This window comes from Triticum urartu, chromosome 2 (assembly GCF_003073215.2).
Source record: "Triticum urartu cultivar G1812 chromosome 2, Tu2.1, whole genome shotgun sequence".
NCBI lineage: Eukaryota > Viridiplantae > Streptophyta > Magnoliopsida > Poales > Poaceae > Triticum > Triticum urartu.
The window spans coordinates 205458494-205470865 of record NC_053023.1 but is presented as its reverse complement, the minus strand read 5'-3'; the positions used below and the strand labels follow the sequence as shown (position 1 = coordinate 205470865).

The 12372-nt window shown below is 44.8% G+C and overlaps 1 protein-coding gene across 2 annotated transcripts; it reads left to right on the top strand.

Annotated features, from left to right (window-relative positions):
• Window positions 1–6591: 6591 nt before the first annotated feature.
• LOC125536802 (receptor-like serine/threonine-protein kinase SD1-6) lies at window positions 6592–12018 on the top strand. Of its 2 annotated transcripts, none has more exons than XM_048700070.1 (7): window positions 6592–7470; window positions 9884–9994; window positions 10081–10271; window positions 10391–10601; window positions 10696–10933; window positions 11069–11219; window positions 11417–12018. In XM_048700070.1, the coding sequence occupies exons 1-7, from the start codon at window positions 6669–6671 to the stop codon at window positions 11723–11725; spliced, it is 2013 nt and encodes a 670-aa protein (XP_048556027.1). In that variant the 5' UTR covers window positions 6592–6668; the 3' UTR covers window positions 11726–12018. The 2 variants fall into 2 exon arrangements, with proteins under 2 accessions (XP_048556027.1, XP_048556028.1); XM_048700071.1 differs by lacking the exon at window positions 6592–7470 and adding an exon at window positions 7943–8030.
• Window positions 12019–12372: the final 354 nt, after the last annotated feature.

The window sequence follows — 12372 nt, the reverse complement described above, 5'->3', positions numbered from 1 at the left end:
TTTTTTCTTGAGGTCACAGGAGAAATCATGTTGCAAGTAATCATGTGAACTTGATATGTGTTCGATATTTTGATAGTATGTATGTTGTGATTCCCTTAGTGGTGTCATGTGAACGTCGACTACATGACACTTCACCATATTTGGGCCTAAGGGAATGCATTGTGGAGTAGAAATTAGATGATGGGTTGTGAGAGTGACAAAAGGTTAAACCCCAGTTTATGCGCTATTCCATAAGACACCGATTGGATCCAAAAGTTTAATGTTATGGTTAGAATTTATTCTTAATACTTTTCTCGTAGTTGCGGATGCTTGCGGGAGGGTTAAACATAAGTAGGATGTTTGTTCAAGTATGAACAACACCTAAGCACCGGTCCACCCACATATCAAATTATCAAAGTACCGAACACGAATTAAACCAACATGATGAAAGTGACTAGATGAAAATCCCGTGTACCCTCAAGAACACTTTGCTTATCATAAGAGACCGTTTTGGCCTGTCCATTGCCTCAAAAGGATTGGGCTACCTTGCTGCACTTTTCCTACTATTATCGTTACTTGCTCGTTACTATTTACCTTGCTATCAAACTACTCTGCTACTTAGAATTTCAGCACTTGCAGACATTACCTTACTGAAAACCACTTGTCATTTCCTTCTGCTCCTCGTTGGATTCGACACTCTTACTTATCGAAAAGAACTACAATTGATACCCTATACTTGTGGGTCACCATTGCGTCATCGAACTGTGGCAGTAGCTTCCGCTTCGGGTAGCTTTCCGTCTGTTGCTTGTGGTCGTACTCCTCTTCGGTGTCCTGGACCTTAGTCCACCTCTCGTTGAGGGTGTCCTATTTGGCCTTTATTTTCTGCCATTGTTTCTTCAGGCTGCACGCGGTGGCGATAGTGGCTCTCGGCGTCCGAACCTTGCTTCCGCATCGAGGCCCGAAGATGGGTCTTTGGCGGGCATTGTGAGCGTGGCTGAAGGGGATTCCTGGCCTCCGCTCGAAGTGGGGCCGTCCGGGCTCAAGGCTGGTTGAAGGACCAGGGCCGATCCGTAGATCAGATCGGTGAGAGGCTCTAGAGCGGGCACAGCGAGGCCCATGGGGGTGCGGGAAGAGGTCGTGAATCCGGTAAAGACCAGATCGCCTCATACGTCCACTACGTACTCCAAATTAACGAATCGAATCCGGTGCTCAGGGGCGAAATTATCGATTTGGTCTCGATGGCCTGCTGAGTTGGCGTGTAGCACGATGCTGCCGAATGCGAAGAGTTGGCCGGGGACAAAGAGGTCCCTAGAGCTGATGCCCTCTGCGATGATCAGGTGAGCCATTGACCCTTGAGCGACCCAACATCGGAACTCTAAATGAAAGCACCAATGTCGGTGTCAAAACCGGCGGATCTCGGGTAGGGGGTCCCAAGCTGTGGATCTAGGATCAATGGGGAACAAGGGACGATGAACACAGTGTTTACCCAGATTCGGGCCCTCTCGAAGAGGTAAAACCCTACGTCCTGCTTGATTGTATTTGATGTATGATGTGGTTATAGAGTAGATCTACCTCGAGATCAGGTGAGTTAAACCCTAAGTTTATGAGGTGATGGATGTAGCTCTAACCATAAAGACTAAAACCCTCCGGTTTATATAAGCACCGGTAGGGTTAGGGTTACGTGCGATCGGCTACAAGGAGGGAAAGATCCTGGCTAATCTTGGCTTGGAGGGCACACCATGACTCCGAAGATTCCTTATCCGGCCACATATCCGTTCTCTGGCCTGGCTCCATAGTAGCCCATCGATCTGGCCCGAACACAACAGGCCAGCAGCCCAAGGACCCTTTAATCCAGGACTCTCTCAGAGGGTGCAAGTTATAGGTTGCACCAATAAAAAGGACAAATTACACCGTGCGATATGTAGAGTTTGCATCTTGTCCATAAAGGAATACAAGTCCCACTATGTGGGAGCGGGGCCAGGCTGGCAATATTAAGGGCCCTATGCCGAACTCTAAAATGGGATCACTAAAGTGTGCCTAACAATGTGTCATTGACGTGTATCAACGAAGTAAATAGGTGAGATGCATGATTGTATGTTCTTATCGCGGGTTCGATCTGAAGAGTACGATGCTGGAAATTTTATCACTTTGAGCGGTCATGGCCTGGGCATGTGCGGGGCATGTTTGTTATTTGTTTTTTTAACTGACATGTTTTTTTATCGTTCAAAGTAAAAGTTATGTTAAAAAAGGACCTCAATAAGTTCCGAACGTTCAAAATTTAAGCATATCATCCTGAACGTTTTTTGATGGCAACTTTAGTTGCTGTGAGGTGGCAACTTTAGTTGTTAATATATGGCAACTTTGTTCTATTTCAATTTTTTATCAGAAAATTGCCATGTTTGCCAACATCGCCTTATTACGAAAGTTGCTATGAAAAGAGTTCGGGATGACATGCTTAAAAATCGAACGTTCGGGATTTATCTATTCCATAAAAAAAATATCGGAATCAATCAAAATGTGATCTAATTGCAATGGTATGAATGTTAGGAACAAGTGAAAATGGCTTGTAATTTGGATGTTCGGTGTAAGAAATATAGCAATAGTTCGGGGCGCACGTTATGCCGAGCGAAAACAGCCATGTATAGCACCTGTGCGCACGGTTCAGCATTTACAAGTTGGAAATTTCTGCAGGCAACGAGTTGGAACCGGCAGCATCCAAATCTAGCTGCAGATCGATGTGTGCGCGACCAATGATGGCCCTAACTCCATATGCATCAGACTAGCCACACTGGGAGTAAGTTCAGCAGTAACATTGAGTCCAACTCAGCAAATTTACTTATATGGCAATGAGTTAATGAGGAGAGAGGTAGTTTGAGTAACTTAGCTAGTTACCGTAATATCACATGTCCTAATGTAATATGAGTCTATAACCTAACAAATGAGGCTTTGCATGTTACCATATTTATGTTACTACCCACTATGAAGGTAGTAACATAGTTTAGGGATATGTCTATGGGAAAATACACAGGAGCTCTTGGGTGCTCCGCACCCCTATACGAAAAATATTCGTAAAAAATTCCCAAAAAATCAAAAAAATCCAAAATTTCGGGATGTCAAACCTGGTTTCCCAATCTACTTCCGTGTGAAATTTCGTGAAAAAATATCAAAAAATGTATCCGTGGCGAAGGAATTACTGCCCGGAAAAAAATGTACCCAAACAGTGTTTTGCTATATATATATATATATATATATATATATATGAAATTTTTGTTTTTTTTGCCGTGAATACGTTTTCTGGTATTTTTTCACCAAATTTCAGACGGGAGTAGATCGGGAACCCACGTTTAATATCCCCAAATCCCAGATTTTTTTTCAAATTTCTTGGTATTTTTTTCTGATATTATATATATATAGGGGTGCGGAGCACCCGAATGCTCTAAATCCTCGTCCGTTTGTATATGTTACTAATGTATGTTACTCTTCATTATAACTAGTCTCATAGACCTATTTATTTATTGGTGATTATCTGTAGACAGCAACAAGTGGCTTTAAACTGCGCTAATGCTAAATTGGCTGTTTCCATTCCTTGGAGAGGAAACCTCTAGATTTCAGATCCGAGGTAAGTCATGAAGAGTGCAAGTACACCCTTTATTCTTAAATACTTTCTCAGTATCAAAATATAAGATCTTTTTTGATAATATTAGCTATTTAGAAACAAATGTAGTACTTATGAAATACTCCCTCCGCTCACAAATATAAGATGTTTTGGATATTTTAATATAAATTACATTTGGATTGAAATAAATTAACAAACATATTAAAATGTATCTATAATTCTATATACATCTAATTTAGAAAAAAAATTGAACATCTTATATTTGTAAACAGATGGAGTATAACCGTGCGATTAATATCTGGAATAAAGACTAGAACCGGCCGGCACGTACGGTTACCAAAAGAGTAGGGAAAATGCAAGTTAGAGACTGGTTTATCACTTTTATTTGGAGGTCAATTATTTTTCTTTGACCTCCCACCGTTCACGACGTTTATATTCTGGAAGCATTTTTCATAAACTAGGTATGCACTACAAGTCTTCTTTTTATCCTTTTTTTATACAAACGGGGTGGGTTTTTGCCCTGTTCGTGGAGCTGGATCTACAGGTTTTTGTCTATGAACCACATTTTTTCTTTTTTGAGAGACGCCTACACAAATATTTTACGAATTATGGGATGTATCCCCTGAATTTTGTGTGCCTCAATATTATTTGACGCTCCACTCTATCTGAATCCAAAGACTGGACCAAATCTCGTAAGCTACAGCCGGACGTCCCAAATCCGTTTCAAACACTCGGGTGTACGGTCCGGTCAGTGACCAGTCATTAAAAAGCGACACAGGCAGGCGCCTCAAACGCCCGGCCTGACCGGTATGCCTCATATCCAGCTCAAATCTAGGCGGATATAGAGCGCCCGGGTGCGTCCATCACGTTGGACCCGACAGCCCTAACCCATCACAAATTGCGTCAAATTCACCCCCTCGACTTACCGGATCCATTTGCTCTCTCTCCTCTCTTTTTCTCCTCTGTGACGCCCGTCCGCAGCTCCGCCGCCGCGTGCGCTCTGCGGCTATTCCGAGCCTCTCTACCGCCACCATGAGCAAAACACTCCTCTCTCTTGTCCTCATTCCCGGGGATGTTGTCGCCGGCCCGGACGCCGCCGCAGTACATCTGGCAACTTTTGGGCTACCCCTTGCGCTCTATGTGTTCGACACATTGTCCGACCCGGTCTTTTGTGATTTTTTTTAGGGAAAACGATGAATTACGATGTTTCGTCGGACAAGGAGTATGGACCGACGAAGCTTGATCAAATGATTCAAGATGAGTTTTTTTTGTTTCGTTGGATTCAAACGAAGAAATGAACATGAGCATGCAAGAGGAAGTGGACCGCCAGGTGGAGCATATTTTCAACTTCAAGGGCTCAATCAAAGGGGGAATAATGATCAATCGGGATGGAGTCTCCGGAGCACGGCTACTGCAGAAGAACTACTTTGCTCCAAACCTAACTTTCCCTGATGATCCATGGTTTCGTCACCGCATGTGAAAACCATTGTTGTTGCGCATTATGGAGGAAGTGGAGGCACATGATGAGTACTTCAATCTCACAAGGGATTGTTGCGGCCAACTATCTTTCTATGCTAAGAAGAAATGCACGGCTGTGATGCTTGCACTTGGTACTGCCATTGGTGAGATGGTCAGGATGAGGGAGAGCACATGCCCGAATACTACTGTGAAGTTTTCCCGCGCAGTGGTGGAGGTGTTTGGAGCAGAGTATCTGAGAGAACCAAATGTGCAGAACACAGAAAAGTTGTTGACTATTGGAGAGGCTAGAGGGTTTTCAGAAATGCTCAAATCAATTGATTGCAATAGTTGGTAATGGAAGAACTAGCCCAAAAGTTTGCGGGGAATGTATCAAGATCACACCAAACAGACCACCATCGTACTAGAAGCAGTGGCATCACATGACTTATGGATTTGGCATGCTTTCTCTGGAATGTTGGGTTGTTACAGTGACATCAATGTGCTTCAACACTCTCCGATGTTCAGGAGGCTTTGTAATGGGAAATCACCGTCATGTAACTACAGTGTTAGCGGTCGTGACTACAACATGGGTTACTATCTTGCCAATGACATCTATCCTCACGCAGGGGGGGGGGGTGTTGTGAAGACCATATGCAAACCAAATGGCAACAAACAAAGCCACTTTGCAACAATGCAAGAAACAACTAGAAAGAATGTGGAGAGGCCATTCGATGTGCTTCAACCTCGTTGGGGAACTGTTTGTGGAGCTGCAATGCTGTGGGAATCAAAAAAAATTATGGCAGCTCATGACATGTTGTGTTATTTTGCATAATATGATTGTCGAGAATGAGGTTGATGGTGTTGTCCGAACCATGGAGAACAAGTTTAAATCCTAAAAGATCAAGATACAAATCAGGTTACGAAATTTTTGCAGATGCATCAGAATCTTCAAGATCATCAGGTGCACACGCAGCTACCAATAATCTTGTGGAGCATATGTGGACCTACAATGAAACCAAAGAGCTAATGTTTGAGTTGTGCACTTAAAATAAAATTTATGTAAGAACTATGCATTTTTGCTAGTACAAACATTTGTTATTTACTGCACCATTGACGTGTATGATGGACATACATGAATTTGTATGAATTTGAAAGTTCGAATTTGACATATATGAATGCCGGCAGTGGCACGTCAGACTTCTCATTCAGATAGTCCATCTTCGCCCCGTCCTTGTAAACAACTCGGAAACGACACCATCTGCCGCTGGGTAGAGTCCAAAGAGTTACGCACGCAATTTCGTTATTCATTTTCACCATCCAATGTCCACACCGATGGCAGCCTGTACTCAAAGTCAACCTTCGAGTAAAAACCAGCATACCCTCGCTATCATCGCTAATGCAACCAGCCATTAGCTTTAGTTCACCTAAACCCGAGCCCGGAGTACTATATTTTTACTTCTGTACATCCACTAAAGTACTATTAAGATAAAAAATTCTCACGAGGGTTGATGCCTATTAACACAACTAGATAAGTACGGAGCAACGCCAATGAGCAGCTTAGCTTTTCTGCCACACTTGGCCTCTACACAATACCATTAGCAAGTTGGCACCTACCATGCTTGCCCTCCTGCTCCTCCTCGTTTCCGCCAGCTCGTTGCCAGCGCCGGCGTCCGGCGATGAAGGAGCCGTGCCGGTGATCAACGCTTTCTCCCACTTCTGCAGCCCCACGAGCGATGCCGATGGACTCTACCAGCCCAACAGCACCTTCGCGGCCAACCTCGCCAGCATGTCCGCGGTGCTCCCGAAGAACGCATCGGCCTCCGGCTTCTCCGCTGGCGCGTTCGGCCGGGCGCCGGACACCGCGTACGGCTTGGCGCTCTGCCGCTGGGACTACACCGGCGACGACTGCGGCGCGTGCCTCTCCAGGGCGTTCAAGGACGCGGTGAACCTCTGCGGCCGCAGCAAGGACGTCACCATCTATCACGACCAGTGCCATATCCGGTTCTACGACCAGGACTTCCTCGCCGGCGCCGTGAACTCGCCCGAGAGCGTGGCGTCGAACATGAACAACGTCTCCAGAGGGAACGTCGCCGCGTTCGACGGCCTGGTCACGAGGCTGGCCAACGCGGTGGCGGACAGGGCCAGCAACGTGAGCGGCAGGTACGCCACGGGCCAGGCCGGCTTCCCGCCGGACAAGATCAACGTGTACGGCCTGGCACAGTGCACGCCGGACCTCACGACGGCTCAGTGCCAGGCCTGCCTCGCCGCCATCATCAAACAGATGCCCAAGTTCTTGAGCGGGAGGGTGGGCGGGAGGATTCTTGGGGTGCGCTGCGCCGTCAGGTACGAGAAGGATATCTTCTTCACGACCACCGGCGACATGGTGACGCTCACGCCCCTGCTGGATCCGTCCAAAGGTAAATCCAAATCTTGTTATCTTGATGTACTCCATCCATTTCAAAATAAGTATCGTAGTTTTAGTTCTTCACGACACTTACTTTGAAAGGGAGGAAGTAGCTTCTTACATTTGTAAAATCACTCTCACTTCTTTTAATCCGGTCAGTAGCAATTTCTCCATTTTAAGTCATCTGGAATGGCGTGCATTGCATTAGTTAGTGTCCTAAGTTGGTAAATAGTTTTGCTCCGTTTACAAACTGTGGCAGAAGCTTGTCGTTGCTTAATTTGGTTCCGCGGAGTGACCTCCTTCGTACTAGTGGAGTACTTAGCCGTGCGTTTGCATATCCTTTCAGTTCATGGATGAAAATGATCTGATGAGAATGAAAATGATCGACGTTTAGACTTCCGGTGGTGGGTATGCAGTTTCTGTTATATGAGTGTATATATGCACTTCTGATTTGCATATATTTGGAGATTTTGTAGGCAGAATCGTTCCTACTATGTCATTCGAGAAGACAAGAAAACATTGCCTCATTGAGTATTGAATTCGCTGGACTTACTATTGTCTTCTTAATAAAGGGTGAGTAGAATTACTACCTGAGGAAGAAATGCATCATATTTACGTTTAGCCCCTCCAAATATTCATAGTTTGCCTATTGCCCCCCTGTTATGCCAGTCAAGCTCCACCATTGAATAATGAATATAGGGTTTTTATCGCATTGATGAAAATTAATAAATTACTAGATTCGTTCAGTGCATTACTTTCTCTGAACGATATTATAACAGTAAGATTAACTTTTTTTGGAGGGTACAGTAAGATTAACTCTAGCAATCATGACACATGAACATGTGATCATGATACCCTAAAAAAAAGAACATATAATCTTGATGATAAATTGTTTTTGTTCATCAATGCAATAAGAAAATACGTTTGCCTACGATAAAAGGACCATAGAGAAATTCCCTCTGAAAATCACTAATGTGCAGTCAAATTAAATGTTTCATATTTTCAAGATCTAACACAAGTATGGCAGTAGGGAATTTCCTAGCTTGCCTTCAAGTAGGACTTTTGACGTCCCTAGAAGATTATGCCGGCCGTGCACATCAGCCTATAGGGACGGAGAATTGTTTTGTGCGCCATGCGTAGGGATCCGAGAGTATTATATATGTTCATTCATGAACTAGTTTACGACGGGAGCTGTTGAAGTCTTGCCTTCTTACGTGAGATCCAGAAGTTGTAAAAGATTTCCAGCCGATGATGGTATCGACGTAGATATTTCCTCAATCCAAGTCACCTTTTTTCTCTTGACAAGATACCCGATCCAATCACTTGGCAAGTTGGTAGGCCACTTATGATTTTTTTGCGGGAAAAATGGTACTGCGGTATGGCTCATTTTTTGGCGTGAACAGTATGACTTTTCTTACCGCAAATATATCAGCTTGCGTGTACGTTCTGTACAGAGAGTCAGCGGCAAAGACAGTTTATAAACAATTACAGATATTACTCGTGGTTCGTACGTGTAGCTGGCAATTGTCACCCTGATTTTGCTAGTCGTAGATCTCCTTGTTAACCCTGGCGTGGCCGACAGTTAGATCTGGGTTCTGTGGTCAGATTTGATTTATTCTTTCCACACAACCCCGCGGCTTTTTACCGTTGATCGAGCGACACCCATAGGCCGATCCACGTGAGCCACGAGATCCTTCGATGATTATTAGTTGCGTCGATAGATTCAATTTAACCTATTTCATCCTTATTCTTTGTTGATGATTTCCGCTGCCATGGCCACCGGCCAACCTTTGTTCTACGTACCAGATCAGACTCGCGCACTCACTCACATCACATGCCTAGTAGCTTAGCTAGTGCATACAGAATCCGGATGGCATATGTGCATGCATGTCATGCACGTATGTACGCGACAAATTGAGCCTTTGTTTATGCGCAAGCAGTAGCTACGTCCGATCAACGTTATCTACAAAAAAATGCTGGCCTTGCTTGTCCTGCTTTGCTTTGCCTCCGGGGACGTTCACATCATGTCGACCCCACGCTGAAATGTGATAGCTTCCACCGGCGGGGCGGGACCCCGGTGTTGGACTCCGCTTGGGTCGTCGTTGAACGTACCCCCACGGCCCACCCGCACGGAAGGTCCAATCAGCATCCTTGACCTTGATGTTTTGCCTCTGTATAGTCACTAACTCGTGGCCCCACTAAATAAATTCGTTGGTTTCGTTCTCTGTATGCGAATTTCTCGTGCAGCGCCCACCAATGTGCAGTCGCCAGAGACTAAAAAAATTGAGGTTACATCGAACAGTCAAACTGTTGTAATTCTAGCAAACGAATGTTGTTAAAAAATACACTTTCAAAAGTTTCTACTAGCATTTTATGGTACACCGTTCTCATCCAACTTGGGACATCGTTCAATTCGGTCTGTGCAGGGAGCAGCAACACGCACACGCTTTGGATCGTGGCGATAGCAGTCCCCGTAACCGTGCTCCTCTGCGGCTTCTTGGCATGTTTCATGTGGATGAGAAGGCGAAGAAGAAGAGGTAGCTAACTACACCATGTTCTTCTCACAAATGGTTGCCCTGCAATTCTGCCTCGATCTCGATCTGACGAGTGTACAATTGATCAGTGACCAATCTCTCAGGGAGGGTGAACATACCAACCATGTCCATGGAGATGGAGCAGGTGCTCAAGCTATGGAAAATCGAAGAGAGCGACTCCGAGTTCTCGCTCTACGATTTCGACCAGATCGCAGACGCCACCAGAAACTTCTCCAACGACTACAAGCTCGGTCAGGGTGGCTTTGGCGCTGTTTACATGGTACAACTCTTACACGCAGTAACGCATGCACACACAATACTGAATTTCTGATAGTTACACACAAATGGATCATTCGGTGCAATGCATTTGTAATAAAATGTAAGTGATGTGTATTTCAGGGTGAACTGCCTGGCGGGCTTGAGGTCGCAATCAAGAGGCTCTCTACGTGCTCCGTGCAGGGGTTGATGGAATTCAAGACCGAGATCCAGCTGATCGCCAAGCTTCAGCACACCAACCTTGTCAGGCTCCTGGGCTGCTGCCTCCAGGCCGAGGAGAAGATGCTCATATACGAGTACATGCACAACAAAAGCTTGGATTGCTTCATCTTCGGTACACGCACAACAAGAGAGAGCCTCACATGCATGCATCTCCTTCTGCCATATCTTATTCGCTTACCCGTCTCGTTGCCATTTTTTCTGTACAGATAGTGCGAAAGGGGCGATACTGAACTGGGAGCGGCGCTTCCGAATAATCGATGGGATCGCGCAGGGGCTTCTTTACATGCACAAGCATTCCCGCTTGCGAGTTATACACAGGGATCTAAAAGCGAGCAACATCCTCTTGGATCGCGACATGAACCCCAAGATCTCGGACTTCGGTTTGGCGAGGATATTCTGCTCCAATGTGACGGAGGCCAACACGACCAGGGTCGTCGGCACGCAGTAAGTTATATACACTCCTGATTAAATTTCACGACACATAGCTACCTCACCAACAAAAATCAAAGATGAATAGAAATGTACTCTTTGTTGGTGATCTTAAGACTGAACTTCACTTTTTTTTGTATATCTTACCAGCGGTTACATCGCTCCAGAGTATGCTTCAGAGGGTCTCTTCTCCACCAAATCCGACGTTTTCAGCTTTGGGGTCTTGCTCTTGGAGATCATAAGTGGGAAGAGGACTGCAGGCTTCTACCAGTACGGAAAATTCTTCAATCTCACAGGATACGTAAGTACATAATATGGCGTTAATTGGTCCTCAGAAAAAAAATTACCGTAGATGTAGAATAATTGTTCTACGGTTTCGGCTAAAGAAATGGTCCTCGAAATCCGCTTATCTGCAAACAGGAAAACCATAATTTTGATTTTTGCTGATAACCTGAAAGAGTCGCCTGCTCACTGCAAACCTTGTGTTAATTCTATCAGGCTTATCAGTTGTGGCAAGAGGCGAAATGGCACGAGATGGTCGATCAGGTACTCGGGGTCGACTACCCGGTGACGGAGGTGATGAAGTGCGTCCAGGTGGCGTTGTTGTGCGTCCAGGACAGCGCCGACGATCGACCCAGCATGTCCGATGTCGTCGCCATGCTCAGCGGCGAGGGGCTCACGCTGCCGGAGCCCCGACAGCCGGCCTACTTCAACGTTAGGTTATCAAGCTTACCAGAGTCAAATAGTTCCTTTGGTGAATCGTCGTACATCAGCAACGTCGCCTTGACTGATGAAGACGGCAGATAACAGGACCAAGTATAGGCGGCCAATCAATTTGTACTAGCGAAGTAATTAACTATACATGGCTACTATTCTCATCATATTTACCAACAGGAAGGACCATATATAGTAGACTAACGTAGTTGATGCACATAAACTCCATGCCCATCAACATGTTGAAAGTTACTCTTTTTTTGGGATTCTCTCCTAAATTTATTTTTATTTCTTCTGTGTAGCCTCAGGTGGTTTTTTGCTATGTTGTAATATATGTATTAGGACTGCACACAATGTTTGTGTTATCTATAGGTTTTTTTTTACCATTGATTCGTTTTGAAGTCATTATTTCGAAATGCAACATTAATTCGGAATTCATTTGCAAAAAAAAAGGACAATTCACATCCATACATTTGCATTTACTCGTCAAAGTGAAACAAACTGAAAAGGGTAAAAAGGGGAACTGCTCTAAAAATCCAAACTCTTCTCGTACCAATTCATTTGTCTGGCTCTTTTCCATGTACAATGGAGGCATCGTGTTGCGGACAAGATCCAGGAAATTTTTGAAACAAATTTTTTTTGGAACCATACAAGCCTGTGGAAATGACTGCACCATTGCACCACTAGTGGAAGTTTTTTGTTTGCGCTGACTCAAATGTGCAACAATGAAAAACTCCGGA

Excerpts from the sequence above, each read along its gene's own strand:
- LOC125536802 (XM_048700070.1), top strand. The coding sequence starts at position 6,669 with ATGCTTGCCCTCCTGCTCCTCCTCGTTTCCGCCAGCTCGTTGCCAGCG. Across the intron at positions 7,471-9,883 it reads CCTGCTGGATCCGTCCAAAG|GGAGCAGCAACACGCACACG; the intron begins GTAAATCCAAAT and ends CGGTCTGTGCAG. Across the intron at positions 10,602-10,695 it reads CTTGGATTGCTTCATCTTCG|ATAGTGCGAAAGGGGCGATA; the intron begins GTACACGCACAA and ends TTTTCTGTACAG.